Here is a 17456-nt window from a genome sequence, read left to right as displayed (position 1 = left end):
GAAGTGATTGGAGGGAGAGGATGAAGTTAAATAATTTCTGCATCCGCAGTGTGAGGTACCAGTGGGTCTTCTGGATGGAAGTGTCCAGTAGACAGCCAGACAGAAAAGCCTAGGAGGTGGGAGAGATGAGAAGCACAAGTGATTTAGAAGGAGTCATCCACGGACGGAGAGGCAGGTGGAAGACAGAAAGGGATGAGGTGTCTTGGGGTCAAAGTGGGGGAAGAGCATCATGGATTACGAACGGTTGGATCTCAGGGAGATGCATGCCCTGGGGGCGGCGGGAAGAGGTAAGGAGACCAAGAAGGGCTCATTCTGGGGATGGAACTGGATGATGCAGAGTCCTGAGGGCTAGAGGAAGTTTCACGCAGGAAGTGGCTCATTCTGTCGTATTTGACAGAGGGATGGAGAAGGACAAAGACTTTGTGCAAAACGGCTTTGGCCACTGAGATGAGGATGAAAATGAACAGTATCCGAGGAGGTGAACGCCATGTGCATTTCTCTGGCCAACGATGTGGCCCGTGTCAGAGGCATGGTCATGTGATGTGTGTGCTTCCATCCTTAAGAAGGATGAACGGCACAACAGCCGAAAAGCCAGTTAGGTTCAAAGTACGAACGGTCCTAATACGGATCAGGCTGTGACCTAAATGACAGGTACTAACCTGTGGTATCTTTTTTCACCTAGAAGGCAGCAGTACTGGGCATACAAGAAAGAACTTTTCTTGATACGGATCCCATCGTTAATGATACCTGAAAAATAAAGGTTGTCTTCAAGATGATGTCAACCCACTGGCGTGCTTTAGAGAAGACACAGAACAGACTAGCCAAGGAAGACAGAGGGTTTTTTTTTTTTTTTTTTTTTTTTTGCGGTACGCGGGCCTCTCACTGCCGGGGCCTCTCCCGTTGCGGAGCACAGGCTCCGGACGCACAGGCTCAGCGGCCATGGCTCACGGGCCCAGCCGCTCCGCGGCATGTGGGATCTTCCCGGACCGGGGCACGAACCCGTGTCCCCTGCATCGGCAGGCGGACTCTCTACCACTGCGCCACCAGGGAAGCCCCAGAGTTCTTCTCTGGGTTTCATCACTGACTCCATTTATCAGGAAAAGCTAACCAGTCATACGGCCTGACCAAGCTCCGTTAGGTGGACAATTTCATACTATTTCACATGCATCAACTTTGAAACGGGCTTGCAGATGTTCTCCTCTGCTTTCCCGACTTATGACACTCGAATCTTAAAGAGATGCCACAGGGAAAGCCTCCGGTTTCCTCCACCATTGACTTTCTCAAAGGGAGGTGGACTAATGCCAGTGTTCCCTCTGCTGAATGGACTCAGGTTCTCAGACCCCCAGTAGGAAGGCTGGTTCCTCCTCTGCTGAGCTGGGGAAAGGCAGCAGCTCGTACGGGCTCCTAGCAGCCCAACACAGTTTTTTCAAATTAACTGTTGCCCAATGTTTAGCTTGGCAAACTCTTCCATGCCTTCCACTCCTTCAAGGGTGGCAGGCTCCTTCCCTAGTTTGGCTTCCATCCCTTCTTACTGATTTCCTGATCTCACTGATTTCTCCTGATTTTTCTTGATTTAAAACGAACAACAAATAACAATGATAACTGAGTGACAATTGTAACAGGATGCACCCGATAACACTGGAATTTCCTTCCAAGTTAAAAATATCACCCGGGTACCTCTGTCTCCAGAATAGAATCCAAATATGCGAATTAGATGAATGCATGGAGATTTCAGTTCAAGGAGTCATTAAAACAGTTTTATTGTTCTAGGGATATAGTTGCTTAACTATTTCAACAGTTAGACATTTACATATCTAAACGTTGGGAGTGTCAGACACAGAAAAACACACTGTGACCTTCGTATTTAGACAAAATCTCTCAAGAAGATAGAGACTCATATTGGGTCCTTGCATCACCTGAATTACACCAGGCACTGGGAATTTCATATAATTGTAGGAACTCTTTGGTAAGAGGTGATATTTATCGTTTGTTTAGTTTTGCATTTCTCTGGTCACCCATTTTGTGATGTTTTTCAAAATGTGTGTTTTTAACATTTAAAATAAAACAAACAAACTGCTTGTGATTATGGATGACTTTGTGTTTTGCTTCTTTTGTTTTTTGGCTTCCTATTACGCACGTGTGAACTTTTAAGAAGTGTTATTTAAAAAAATAATAAAACAAAAATGATCAACCTACCTGGCACTTCCTCTTGTGCCCCACCTCCGGGTGCCAAGATCAGGGAAAACCAAGTGCACGAGCTAAAAGAATAAGCCAGATTTAAAGCTGCAATTTGAAAATCTCGAACTAGAACTTCCAGCTTCATCTCTTGCCACGTTTAAACTGTATCCCCTCTTTTCCGATCATTAAGAAAATATACGTAACTGAAATTTGGAAAAGTCGGACAAGTATAAAGAAGGAAACACCACTCAGAGGGATATTGCCGTGTAGACCTCAATGTGGTTCATTCCCATCTTTTTCCGAAGCCTCACTATGTACACGGATTCTGTGGGTCTACACAGGAAATACCAGCATCACACGATTAGCATGCCTGCAGCTCTGCTTTCCACTTTCTTCCCTCCAGCTTGTACCATAAACACTTCCCCTTGTCATTAAAAATCCTCTGAAAACAGGGAAGTATCAATACAAACACTGCAAAATAGTCCAGCATGTGAGTGTGCCATGATTTTACTAGTTTCTTTTTTCCAACGTGATTGGCATTTTCACTTTTTATTATTCATTTGTTTACCTAATTTTTTCATTTTAAAGGTTTTGTTAGCAAATGCTGTTAAATATTGAATAACAGAGCTACTTCTGGACTCAACGTTTCATCTCTCCGTTATCTTACCTTTTTTTTTTTCGGCCGTGCCATGCGGCATGCAGGATCTTAGTTCCCCGACCAGGGATCGAACCCGTGCCCCCTCCATTGGGAGCACGGAGTCTTAACCACTGGACCGCCATGGAAGTCCCAAACCCCACCATCTTTCTGATGTGCGCTTTGTTAGACAGCACTGATATGATGTCTATGACCAATTACATTTTAAAAAAACAGAAGTCTGTTTTTTTTCCAGGTTTACAGGTCGTTCACAGGTCCATGACAAGCATGGTATCCAAGTGGATGCCTGTTGAAAAGGGAAATCCTGGATTGTGGTAAAATTACAAAATACAAAGCAGGAAGGCAGGGTGTGCCAAGCTGTCATGTAATGATTTCTGTGATTTTCTACAATTTGCTCCGTAGTCACTCAGCCTCCGCTTCTGCCAGCCTCCTTTGTTTATTCTTAGCTTCCAAAAGCAGCAGGATTTGACAGTGTCTTGAAGCGTTTCTCTTGGCTGGTGCCAGGCCCCACCTCCTCCTCCAGGAAGCCGCCCAAGCCCAGGTGGGAAGGCACAAGTTAGGGATGGAGAGGCAGGTCTTGGCACATCGAGGTCACGAGGCCAAATCGAGGCTCCTTCAGGGAAGAAGAACCAGAACGTACGACGAAAATAAGTGACAACAGGAGTTAAAAGAAAACGTCAGCCACGTCTAAAGGCAGCATTCGGAGCCCGAAGTTCCTACTTTCAACCGCAGATTGACCACTTCATCTTCTCTTGAGAACATCGCTTAAAACCTTCCCTCTAGGTCTAGTTGTAAAATAAGTGCTACCGAGAAGGATTATCCTCAAGCACGCGGCAGGCTCAGATTCAAGGCCCTGGCGTATCATCTGGTGTTGCGGACGGAGAAGCAGAAACAAATTCCTAGTTGCCTGGCAGGACAGTAATCCACACGTCTTATTTTACTGAGTATTTCCAACCCCAGACTATCCTGTGATTTCATTTTATAATCAGGAACACCACAGTCAAAATTTAAAAAGCAACTGAGATGATTATTTCCAAAAGATGTAATAAGTAAAAAAAAAAAAAAAAACATATCTACCTAGTACATAGAGCTCACATAAATCAACAGGAAAAACACAAACACCCCAATAGAAAGTGATCAGATAATAACGTACATACATGAAGGATACACGTAACCAAAACACACGCCAAAGAACTCACCCTCCCTAACCATACAATGAATGCAAGTTGAAACAGCTAAATGTAGTTCTTACCCAACAAGTTCCCTAGGTCAAGGATATTATGGATTTGGGTAAGAATATCAAGAACTAGCACGTGGGCTTACAATTGTCTAGAATCTCTCGGAGGGGAATCACCAGATACAGACGGAGACCCATGCTCCTCAGAAGAGAGAAAAATTATAAACCTCATACATTTCCAATAAGGAAAACGGTTAAATGGATTCTGGAACAGCCAAGAAAAGATTTCACAGCCATTCTACACCATGCATTTAGAAATAGTTTAATATGAAAATGTTTATGACATTCTAAGTGAAAATATGTATGTGCGTAATTATGAAAGTTAACAGCCCTTGGTTGCTTCCTATGTGTCCAATTCTCTCTACGCGTGTTTTTCTCATTAATTTCTTAAAAGCCTCTCATGAAGGAGGTACTGGTATTAACATTATGAATATTCTCGTTTTACAGATGACGAAGTTGAGGCACAAAAAAGTTAAATAACTTGCCCAGGATAGTTAGTCTGGTTCTAGGCTTAGGGCTACCTGTCTGTCTGTCTGTCCAACCACCTGTTTGACCATCCACATGTCCATCCATCCATCCATCCACACATTGATCTTTCAATCCATCCATCCTTGTGGTGTCTACACAAGAGGCTGGGGCGTGAAGACAGAGACAGACAGCAAGGGGAACTGTGAGACTCGCCCTGCCAGGGGACTTGCACCTTCAGGCTTTCAGCTAAAATTTGGTTATAAAACTCTAAAAAGTCCTCGACTCAAATCACCCACCATGAGACAGAGAGAGGAGGAAACGGAGGATGTGTAAGGGGGTTCCTTCAGCAAGACCACTCCCTGGCCTAGGAAGGGTATGCAGGACGGGATGGTCCAGTCACCTGGGGCCCAGGGGAAGGGGCTTCACAGATTTGCCTGAAGGGCTGATCGTGAGGCCCTCGCAGTCAGTGTCTGGCTCGGGCAGAGGACTCTGGATGGATGAGAGACGGCTGGCCAGCCGGTAGCCTTGGGGGGAAGGCAGAGGGGCACGGCTGCTGCCCTGGCCCAGCACACCCACAGCCTGTTCAGGCCAAGAGTGGCGGAGAAGTTTCGATGGCCAGACACGGGTCACCCGTGATAAAGAGCTGACAGGTGGGAGAGCCTGGACTCTGCCCAGCAAGGCCCCCCAGGATGGGCAGTCAGGCTTCAGAGTCATTCACCAAGGCCAGGGATGCATTCTAGGACATTCCCAAGGGCTGCCCTGCAGAAGTCAACAAAGGCACCAGGAGACAAGGGTCTGCCTGGCCTCCCAAAGTGTGAAGCTGTGCAGTAGAAACTTGGCAGCCACTCTTAACCTTCCCCTCCCACGGGGTCCAACCAACACCCAGCAAGGTGGCAGAAGAATGGGAGGGAGGAAGAGAAGACCCCCGCAACTAGTTCTCTGCTGGCGAGAAACCTCGCTGGAGGACTGCGGAAGCGATTCCACGTTAATCCCGGCTCAGAGTTTGGACGTTATGTGGGGTTGGACATTCGAAGCGTCAGACAGATACTGTTTGGTAAACTAGAAGGACAATGGGGCTTTGTGTCACCCAAGGAGTTCTAGAGAGGTCAGGCTGCCTGCTCAGATGCTCCTTCAGGAGGGAGGAAGCACCACCGCGTGGGCAGGACCGAAGGGACGTGGGAAACAGAGAGGCCTCTGTGATCACTCCCCGCTCCTGCTGGCACGTGTATGTGAGTGTGTCGGGGGCCTGCAAATAGACCACACATGTGCTTGCATCTCTGGACAGGGGGGTCATAGCCAGCATTTATCTTCTTCTTCTTTTATACCCTTCTCTCGAATTCCCACATTTTCTATAAAGGGAATATGTGTTCTTTCATAATCAGAAAAACATCAGGAAATGTTACTTTAAAAAAAGGAAGTCAGCCTTTGGGAAATTTCCTCATCCACATAAACCATCACTTGCGCGGGGAGTGAGATGAGCTGTCGTACACCCGGGACTGCTGAGCAGAGCAAGAAGCACCCCAGCATCTGCACGGGAACTTGGTGTGGAGTCTGGACTCAACCCCAATCCCAGGGGGGAGGCAGGAAGTGAGAAGTGGGTGTTTTGCTGTTTCTCTTGTAAACAAGCTTTGGGATCACATCCTTTTCCCCTTCCTCTCCCTTCTCCACCGGGTCACAGATTCAGCAGCTCAGGGTCCCTTTCCAAGACCAGCACCACTGAACTGACTCATTCTTCGGGCAAATTCCCAACGAGAACTGAAAGCTAGGACCTCAGTGTCTTGGGGGATGGATTCGAAGGGAAGCAGGAAGATCAAAAATGCTAGACAAATGCCCGTGGTCACGCGCCGGACGCTCTTTTTAACTCTGTTTTCGGAACACCCTGTAGTAGGACTGCCCTTGAGGGGAAACCACTTAGAAGAAAATCTGAGAGAGGTTTTGAAAAGGACCCTTTGATTTCTTAAAAAAAGGAAGTAGAGATCATCTAGAACCAAGACGTGTCAAGCTCGTCACCCCACTCCCATCTGATAAGGCTGCCAGGTAGGGAAACGGCTTAGTGCCAGGATACCCAGACTAGCAAAGCCCTTGAGGAAGTGCCCCAATGTGCCTAGTGAAGAAGGGACAAAATGTGGGCTGAGTGATAAGACAGCCGGGGGAATTCCTGGCTGGTTGGAAAACCTTCCAGAGACACCCAGCGAGCTCCAGAGCCTAACACCTTGCACGTGTCCACATTGCTTTTGATTTATTGAGGGGGGGATAAGAGATGTGCTATTCCCACGTGCGAGCTTCAGCAGGCTGAGACGACTGGATGACTGTGAGTCTAGAAGACACAGCAGGTCGGCACCAAGAAGCTGCAACTCGGGATAAGGGAACAGCCACTCTTGGGTTCCCACGGTCACGGGCATAATGACCACAGTCTGATAACAAGGACAACATATTGTACCTACATGGAGTGCTTTACAGTTTATAAAGCCGTTTTGGGAGGGCTAGCTTACTTTTAATTCGTGTGAAAAAAATACCAAAGGGTTTTTTTTTTTTTCTTTTTTTGGATCACAAGCTTAAAATGAAACCAGCAGAGTGGCATGGAAGCATGAAAGCGAACAGTAGCCCAAAAAGTTAAAAAAGAGAAATAAAAGCCCCGTCTTCTGAGCCCTCCTGAGACACTGGGTTGTACCCTTGGGGAACCTACCTTTGAAGAGAAACACCAATAAATTGAAGTCAAAACGAAACAAGTAGTCAGGGAAGTAAAAATTTGGGACCGAAGAGTATTCAATGAAGAAGGGAAGACACGAAGGTTTAAACAATTCTTTCCGATATTTGAGCAACTGCCGTATTAGAAGATCCTACTTATTTTATGATTATCCAAAGTGCAGAGCTTCCACCAATGACTGCGTTTCAGGGATGATGACTGCGGCTAGAGAAATGGGTCTAAAAATGTCAGTGTTTTGGAAACATCATTGGAATCTACAGAATTGTCGGTGGGAGGGCAACAGAAGCCATCATTTCAGAAAACGATCTGGTCCCATCTCCAGACGTCATAGTCACACAGCCCGTCAGCCTGCAAGTTCACCCCTGGACACACACGCCCAAGAGAACATCTCCACGTGCATAGCAGGAGATACACACGTGAATGTTCACGACAGCAAAATTGGGAAACGACCCAAATGCTCATCAAAGGGAGAGAAGGTAGGTAAACTGAACTACTACACAACAGTCAAATGAATGTAGAGGAATCTTGATATAATAATAAGTGGAAAAAGTCCCAAAAGATGACATATAACATGACACTCCTTTTTAAAAAGTTAAGCCACAAAAATAAAAAATGGGCTTTTAAAAGAAATACATTATATAAAATAAGTCAGACAGAGAAAGCCAAAGATGGTATGATCTTGCTTATATATGCAATGTAGAAAACAACAGTAAAACAAAACCACCAATCTCACTGAAACAGAGAACAGATTGATGGTTACCAGAGGTCGGGGATGGGGGTGGTCAAAATGGGTGAAGGGGGTAAAAGGTCAAAAAAAAAGAAAACAAAAACAGAAAGACATACAAATGCACTAAAACTCTTTTTAAAAAGGAAAGATAACGATGAAGGGGTTGATGGTTCCCACCAGCGGGGAAGGCAGGGAGATGGATACAGGGATCTGGCCATATGGTTCATACGGGGCAGTGGGTTCAAAGATGCTTATAACATTGTTAAAAAGAACGAAAGAGGGCTTCCCTGGTGGCGCAGTGGTTGAGAGTCCGCCTGCCGCTGCAGGGGACATGGGTTCATGCCTCGGTCCGGGAGGATCCCACATGCCGCGGAGCGGCTGGGCCCGTGAGCCATGGCCGCCGAGCCTGCACGTGTAGAGCCTGTGCTCCGCAACAAACGAAAGAACCAGAGGGAATCAGGCTGTGAGCGGACCGAAGGTAAGAGCGTGTCATGAACCAATTCCATTCTGTCCACTGAGGACCACCGAGAAAGAGGGAGCAAGAGGAAGGGAGGAAAGATGGGAGGGAGAGGTTGAACTGGAATCTCTGCGGCCGTGAGCTGGCTTGTCCCCCAGGTCATTTCAGCACCGGCCAGGTGGCCCCTGCAGGGGTCTGATCCTGCAGGCTGTGAGCTGTCCCCAGGCCTGTAAGGAGTCGGGTGGCTTTCCATCCGCCTGTGCTCTGCTTGCCAAGCATGGGTCCTGGGGAGGGATCACGTCTGCCCAGAGGAAAAGCAGCTTCCTTGTTGCAGAAACGCGTTGCCCACTCCCAGCTCCGAGCCCCCATGGCTGTCTCTGCCCAGAGAGGGCATTTTGTTCTCATAAAAGCTCCCAGCCAGAGGTGCTTTTGAAGGGCTCTTGCATTGGATGTGGAGTTGCACCAGTGACCTCCAAGTTCTCTTGGAAGTCTAGGATATTTTTGAGGGAACAGCAGGTGGAAAGAGGACTGACCCGTAAAGAAGGAGACCAGGTTTGCTGCCCAAGCACTTTAACCAGCTGTGGGACCCTCCACCGTTATCACTCCTGGTTTGCTCCTTGACTTCTAATGCTACCAGCCTCTGCTGATGGCTGTGACACAAGACAAAGCCTCAAAGATGCCAACTGTTTCCTCCCACCCACCTGTCCTCCCTGTGGGCCTCTCTCGCCTAAAGACCATTACAGTGTGGGACCCTGGGGCAGGTGGTCATGGACAGCATCACGGGAATCACAGGACAAGCAGCCACCTTGGGAAGCTGTGAAGTGGTGGCAGAAGCTGGCTTCTGGGAAGGGGCCTGGAGCGGCCCAGTGCGGAGAAGCAGCGTCCCAGTGGTTTACATACGGATACACCAGAGGGAGAGAGAGGAGATGCCTGGTGACGTAATCTAGTCATGGGCTGTCTCAGAGGGGACCCACCAGCCACACGCAGCCACTGAGCACTTGAAGTGTGGCTGGTCCGAACTGAGACGGGCTGTACATGTGAACTGAGACGGGCTGTACATGTGAAATGACGTGTCAGAGTTTTGAGATCTAGCACGAAGAAGAGAATGCAAAAAACAACGCGTTCATTTTTAAATACTGATTCCAGGTTGAACGACAGTATTTTGAATATTTTGGGTTGAATTTAAAAGTTATAAAAAATTAATTTCACCCTAAAAAAACTTTTAAAATGAGGATCTAGAATATTTAAAATTGTATCTATGGCTCCTATTACATTTTTACTGGGTAGTACTGGACTAAATTCTATGAGGCCCACTCCAACTTCTTGCAGTTGGATTAAATGAGATATCCCTTTAAAAAAATTCTCCTTTTAACTTGTCTTGTCTATTCCTGAAAACCGGATTGAAAATAAATAGGATGCAATATACGATTGAAAGTTATTATTGTTAATTTAATAACAATTAAGCCCCGTGATTCTATCAATTCTTTCCATCAGCAAATCCTATTGGCTCCGTCTTCCAAATACACCCAGATTTTGACTCCTTCTCATGACATCCGCTGCTGCATCCCTGTCCACTCCCTGCACGCCTGGGCTCCTCCCACCTCCCTGAGTTGTCTCTCCCTGGTCTCTGCCCTCCAGCCACTGCAGCCTCCTTGCTACTTGAGCCCCCTCCTGCCTCAGGGCCTTTGCGCTGGCTCTGTCTGCACTGCTCTTTGCTCATATAGCCCCATACTCACTGCCTCATCTTTTGGAAATCTGGACTCAAATGTTACTTCTCAGGGAGGCCTTCCCTGTTTGCCTTCCCTCAAATTACAAGTCCTCCCCTAAAACACACACACACACACGGTCCTTTCCTCCTTCTGCTCCATTTAGCATCTATACCACCTAAGAGACTATATATTTTATCTTCTTTATCTCCCTCAACTATAATATAATAAATGTAGTAAAGGCAGGAATTTTTCTCTGTTCTGTTCACTGTTGTACACTCAGCACCTAAAACAGTGCTGGCACATAGCAGCTGCTCAATAAATACGTTAGATGTGGAGGGTCTCAGATAGGCCATCCTTGTGCTAACGTTTGCTTTTTTTTGCGTGGTCTAAACAAACCCCTAACAGAGTTCTTAACCTCCAGAGAAAACATTTGAGTGCCCGTGAGTTCCCTAGGAACAACCGAATTGTGGGAAGCATAAGCTGTCTGACACGACAAAGTGGCTCTTTGAGCTTGTGGGGTCCTGAGCTGTGGCATTTCTATGCGGGGAATAATGGCCCAGCAAGCTGGCTGAGAATTGGGGGTATCTGAGGCTGCCATAGCTGCATTCTCTTGGGTGAATGCCACCCCACCCTTGAACTTTCCTGGCCCCTCACTATGAAGTATGGACAAAGGACGGAATGGCCTTCAGATGGAGATGAGGACGTATGTTAGCCCTCAGGCTGGTTCCCAGGGTGAAGCCAGTTATATCCACTGGGAAGCCATCGGACCACACTAAATCCCAGCATTTCCTCATCATTAACTTGCATGCTTTTTGTACTCAGTGGACATGTATTTTTATCTTCACAACCTACCTTCCCAAACGTGGCTGGGTTGACTTGGTTCTGAGCATTTTGCCTGCAGGTCTCCATGTAAATCTCATACATGAGGCAGCGAGGCACACACACCGCACCCTTCGCAGATGCAGAAGGTGTCAACCAACCTGGGGGCGGGGAGGAAGAAGAGCGGGAAGAGAAGGTTGGCCTCAGTTTTTCTAGAGTGGGACACTTTGATGAGGGGCAGACGCAAACAAGGGACCCAACAAAATGAAATACGCTTACTTTATCGAATGCAAAGTCTCACCCGCTGGCATCTGTAATGTGCTCAGGCCAGAGTTAAGAATATTGATGTAGACTATGGTGAGGCTTTGTTGTTGTTTTTCAATCTTTCTGGCGTACAGGCGTATTAAAAAGAAGCCCAAATTAATGGGCTCAGGAGACGCTGCTTCGTGTAACTTTGTAAAGGTGGCAGCCAAGGTCTCTCACTGTGACGTAGAGATTTACTCGCTAAAACACAAAACAATGCCCCACCCCCACCCCTTGTAGAGTCGATCACCCAGCTGGAGCCCATGTGGCTTCCTAGGACCCAGGACAGGCGTGCACAGCTCCTCCCCCCTCCCCCCACCCCCGAAGCAGTCATTTGCACGACTGTTAAACCCGATTGATTTAGGGCGGGGCCACTACATTTTGATTCTTTAAATTGTAATGAGATGGAAGATGGAAGACACCAAGGGACAGAGAGGCAGGCCACCCTCCCTGCCCTTTACTTCCTGTTGGGTGCAGAGCTTGGAAGCGTTCAGATGTGATCTGCAGCCCCCAGGGCCCTGCTCGGGGTGGGACCGTCAATGGCCCAAATGTTCCTGGGCCCCGGGGCAGGTGGGGTCCCCTGGCAACGAGGGGCTGTGCCCGTGGCTCACAGCCCACAGTCCAGCCCCGAGGGGACCGCCAGGTGCCTGTTGCAGCAGCAGGATGGGAGTGAGGGAGCAGGTAGTGCCGGTGACTGGGCTCAGAAGGTGTGGTCCACACTGACACCCAGTCACAGCCTTCCCTTTTCTGGTTGGGGACAGACTGGCAGGTTTCTCCTCATTCTTTTAAAGAAATACATAAAGCACGCCAGCATAGTTTTTAAACTATGAAGAATTCTTTAGCAGGGAATTTACCAACAGTGCATCTCCTCCTTTCTTACTGATGACCTACAGCTTATTTTCTGGGCTGAGGCAGGCTGAGGCCTACATTTACTTTCCTCGAGAGCAAGAGACCACAGTTGTTAACCCTTCCTCCTTCCTTCGTGGAAGGAGGAAAAGTCAACATATGGTGGACGGCGGCGGGGTGAGGGGAAGCTGTGGCCCTGTATTGGTTTCCTCAGGTAACCAATTACCATAGGCCAGGTGGCTTAAAGCAACAGAAATATATTCTGTCACAGTTCTGGAAGCTGAAAGTCCAAATCAAGGTGTCAGCCAGGTTGGTTCCTTCCAGAGGCGCGGAGGAAGCGTGTGCTCCATGCTTTCCTCCTGGCTGCCGGTGGCTGCCAGAAACCCTTGGCACTCCTTGTCTTGTAGACGCATCACTCTAGTGCCCTCGCCTTTACCTGGCTGTCTCCTCGCCTCTTCTTTTTTTTTTTTTTTTGGCTGCGTTGGGTCTTCCTTGCTGCGCGCGGGCTTTCTCTAGTTGCAGCGAGCAGGGGCTACTCGCTGTTGTGGTGTGGTGGCTTCTCTTGTTGCGGAGCACGGGCTCTAGGCACGTGGGCTTCAGTAGTTGTGGCACGTGGGCTCAGTAGTTGTGGCTTCTGGGCTCTAGAACACGGGCTCAGTAGTTGTGGCGCACAGGCTTAGTTGCTCCACGGCATGTGGGATCTTCCCGGACCAGGGCTCGAACCCATGTCCCCTGTACTGGCAGGCGGATTCTGAACACTGAGCCACCAGGGAGGTCCCTCCTCGTCTCTTCTTATAAGGACGCCCATCACTGGATTTAGGGCCCACCCTAATCCAGTGGGGCCTCCTCTTAACTGGTTACATCTGCAAAGACCCTATTTCCAAACAAAGTCACGTTCTGATATTCCATACAGACATGCATTTGTGGGGGTGGGGGGCACCATTCAACCCAGTCCAAGCCCAAGGAGGGCATTTTCTGAGACTCTCCCGTAGCATCAGGGTGGGAACCTGACACTTTGGACACCTCACAATGGATTAATTACAGCTGCTGGGACACCAATTATTTGCTTCATGGTTGAACACAGGGTAATGTCACTGGTGGTGTGTGGGGCAGTGGCAAATTCACAGATCCATGAGATATTGATATTTATTTTATTAAGACATTTGCTGACATATAAAAAACCGGCATGTGAAGTGTCACAGGGAAACACTGGCTAAGTTTGGGGAGGGGCAGCAAAACGTGACCAACATTAAGTACAAGCTCACTTTTGTTTATTCGTAGCCACTTCCGGTGTAGCCATGGAATGGTCTCCTTAAAAAAGAAATGCGCAAAATACTCTCCAAAATGAGCTTGGGTATAAACTTTTGCCAGTTGTTCTTCCTTGTCACTGAAATTCATGTGCTCTGGGCCTCTTGTCCTCCTATTTCAAAATGACACTGCTGAGTCTGACGGCCATCTGAGTGGACAATTAAGACCAAATTACACCATCAGTGATATCCCACCAAGGTCCAGGACCAGAGTCTTTTCTCCGCCCACACTCAGAGAAAGGGCTGCCTCCTGGTTGCGAGCCCAGCGCCAATGCTTGGTACTTTTGCTGCTCCAGGAGATTCCGCCCAGGGCCTTTCATCTTCTCCCCAAAGTTCACAGCCAGATCTCACGGATGGCCCATGGGAGGAGGCAGCACACACTAAGTGGACAAGTGGAAGGTCCTGTAAGAGCGTCTATGATCAGATGGTGCCTTTACTTCGGCTTAAAGAGTACGTGCTTTTGCATTTAGTCTCCACGCCCAGAGGAACTTACGACCGTGACTCTGACCCAGGGCTTCAAAGCTCACAGACCCAGGTGTAGGTTCTGACTCTGAGATGTCTCTTGGAGTTTTTGTGATGAGAAATCCAGGCATGGGATGTGGCTGGTACACTGGCTGGCACACGGTGGCTCTGTTATCATTTTTACGTCCACCTCCAAAACCCTGAATGGAAGCAAGAAAGGCGTCCACGTTGGCAGACCGGCGTCCACGTTGGCAGACCGGCGTCTCCGTTGGCAGGACCGGCAGCACAGAAGCACCCACTGCAGGTGAGCCTGACTTTGAACTACACGTGGGTCCGGTGGGGGGGCGCGATGAGGATATGCAGGCAGTAGGGCTGGCCAGGACTCCTGGCAGGTGAGACGGGCCAAGGCTTGCTTTCACACGGAGCCACCAATACGGTTTTTGGCGATACATGATTATACATGACTATAAAGCCTGTCCAAGGCTGGAGTCGATCACCTTCCCCAGGTCTCACTATCAGACGAAGCTGACAGCTAAGATCTTGAGAACCTCATGGCGCTCTCCTCGTTTCGAGTGATGGACAATCCAATCATTGCCAACTTCAGAGCACCCACCCCGGGTCCTGCAGCGCTCACATTTCTGAGGGCTCCTTTTCCTCATAAAGAAAAATGTAACACTGGGAGTGACTGTACCCTTTGATTCAGCCTGATCAAAGGCTATTACGAATTCTGTACCTTTCAAAGTAAATTTCCACCTTACGAACCACAAGAGTCTGCAGAAATCTGAAAGCCGTATTTATATGCAGGAGACAGTTACTTGGTCTACAGCCAGGCTCCGCGTGCGTAGGGTTTAGGTGACATTTAGAATTTTTGCCTGAGGTCTGAGCCAGGGGTCCCACCTGTCCGACCTGCCAGATCTGTACCCGCAGCGGAGGAAGTCAGGTCACTTCATCCTTCTGTGCTCCTCAGAGGTCTGACCACTTCTCTCCCCATTTCTACAATCCTTCCTGTCCGTGAAACAGAAAACTTCTAGTACTTCGGTTTCCAGAGGCGGGACCTTTCTTCCTCCTTGCGGGACCTTTCTTTGTCCTTGGAGAACTTATCACAAGTTGGTGGCAGAGGCGCTGAAGTCTCTAAGGAACATTGGAAGCCCAACCAGGACTGACTGGGAGATGAAACAATGAATATGCTAAAACCTGAGCGTTTCTTTCACGCGACAACAATCAGCCCCTCCCTGGGCTTTCACTCAGAAGCCTGAGCTGTTTCTGGGCACCTGGACACCTCACGCGCCGGTACCCACTGCCACTCTTCCAGGAAGCTGGTCTCCTTGGCCATCTTCTAACACCTTCCAGGACGCCTAGCTCTGTTACAAACCGAGGGGCTCTGCTGTGTTTGGTTTTTAAAAAATTGTTCATGTTTTAATTCTGGTAAAATATACGTCACATAAGATGCACCATTTTCAAATGCAGAGTTCAGCGGCATTAGGTACCTTCTCACTGTTGTGCAACTGTGGGTGCGTCACCATCCATCCAAAGAATTCTGGTTGTCTCGCAAAACTGAAACTCTGTACCGGCCAGAAACGCTACTCCCTGTTCCCTCTCCCCCAGCCCCCAGCAACCACCACTGTCCTTTCTGTCTCTATGAAGCTGACTCCTCTTGGTGCCTCATATAAGTGAAATCACATACTATTTGTCCTTCTGTGACCGGCTCATTTCATTTCGCATAATGTCTTCAAGGTTCGTCCATGTTGCAGTCCGTATCACAATTTCCTTCCTTTTTATATCTGAATAATAGTGCGTTGTACGTATAGACCACATTTTGTTTATCCATTCATCTGCTGAAGGACACTTGGGTTACTTCCATCTTTGGCTATTGTGTGTAACGCTGCTCTGAACATGGGGATGCGAATATCTGTTCCAATCCTTGCTTTCAAGTCTTTGGGGCATATGCCCAGAGGGGGAATTGCTGGATCACATGGTGGTTCCATTTTCAATTTTTTGAGGAACCACTAATCTATTTTCCACAGTGGCTACACCAATTTACGTTCCCACCAAGAGTGCACGAGGGTTCTAATTTCTTCACATCCTCACAAACACTCGTTATCTTCTATTTTTGTTTGTTTGATAATGGCCATCCTAACCAGATAATGGCCATCCTAACCAGCGTGGAGTGGTTGCAGTTGTGTTTTTAATGCCAATGTTCAAACCACCAGCACCAACTGAGACAGGCTGGGACCTGGGACCCTTTACCAGAGTGCTTGCCCCAGACAAACGTCTCCCAGAGCATCAGAATACAAAGAAACTATTGACATAAGGGACTACACGTAACTGCATGCACATGCAGCTGGGGCAAATTATGAACAAGAAGATTCAAAACCGTCAAAACCCAACTGCCACTTCTGAGGAGCTGGGAGCAAAAGCAGGGTCCTGCACCTGATCCCTGCGCACAGCACCACCAAGCGGGTGGGCACGCCACCTAAGCCCCGCCCCCCCAGCCCGACAGCCCGCCCCCCTCGGAGAGCAAGCAAGGGGACCTGTTACTTGTTTCCGCTCCCTCTTGCTGTAGCGCGAGTCCCAGTAAAGCCTTGCCTGAATTCCTCTTCTGGAGTCTTATCAACTTCTATTGATTAAAGAGTCCAGGGACCCAGGTGGGTTGCACAATGACCTCTCAAGCATCGCACCTCATAGATGGGATGCCTAAAGAGCAGTCTTCCAAGGGAAACTCTGCCCCTCCTCACTTCCACGGCCCCGCCTCACCCCACCTGAAGAGCATAACCTGGCCCCCTGGGTCCGAGGCCTGCAGGGACAGGAGTTTGTGAGGCAGGACTTGAGTACCATCCTAAGTGATTTAGGGCATCTGCTTTGCGGGCAGCCTGCACCGTCAGTTCGCAAATGACCTGAGGAGAACATCTAGGTATTTTCTGAAACCCTAAGCATTCTTTCGAGTCTCTCGACTTATTCAAGTCCTAGAAGCTCTCATTTACTAAATGCTGACCTGAAACTTGAAGGTGCAGATATGCTGAGGGGTCTAAGTGTGAAAGAAGTAGAGCCCTGCTGTGCAACACTGTGTGTGCTGTGGTTTTTTGGTTTTTTTAAAAAAATATTTTCAGAATTATTTAAAAATATTTATTCTTTTGATTTTTTTCTCTTACGCAAGGGAAAATACATTAAAAATTTTCTTTTGGAGGAAAGGGGTGACCATTTAGGCCTTTTTGGGTTCTAATCACGAACACTCCCCTTCATTTTTCTATTTCACTCATTGAACTTTTTCAGAAAGTATTTCTTTCTTGAGAAATACTCCTTAAAACTTAAAAAACGAAGTAATCAGCTATCTACTAGTTATTCACCTTCTAAAACGAATGTTTTAGGACTGGTTTCAATTATTTTCCTATTTATGAAGCGCTACAAACCCATGAGTTCATCAGTCCCAAGGGCTGATGATAGTTTTCTTTCCAGCTTTTTCTTCCTCTATTTAAATGGCCAGAAGTGTATTTCTCAAATGTGGAATGCATTGTTAGAGCTAAAAACTGCTTTGCTTTAAGTTAGGAAACATCCCATTCTGGATCGCACACTGAGAGAAAACA

At 47.9% G+C, this 17456-nt stretch overlaps 1 protein-coding gene across 1 annotated transcript in view; it reads right to left on the bottom strand.

The window, feature by feature from the left end:
- Positions 1-11062, bottom strand: part of RFX8 (regulatory factor X8) — a 55101-nt gene extending 44039 nt beyond the window's left edge. The window contains 1 exon segment of the mRNA XM_065891591.1: positions 10991-11062. Coding sequence (XP_065747663.1) covers positions 10991-11062 — 72 coding nt within the window.
- Positions 11063-17456: the final 6394 nt, after the last annotated feature.

The sequence above is a fragment of the Phocoena phocoena genome, chromosome 14 (genome assembly GCF_963924675.1).
Source record: "Phocoena phocoena chromosome 14, mPhoPho1.1, whole genome shotgun sequence".
NCBI lineage: Eukaryota > Metazoa > Chordata > Mammalia > Artiodactyla > Phocoenidae > Phocoena > Phocoena phocoena.
This window is presented reverse-complemented; position numbering and strand designations above follow the sequence as displayed.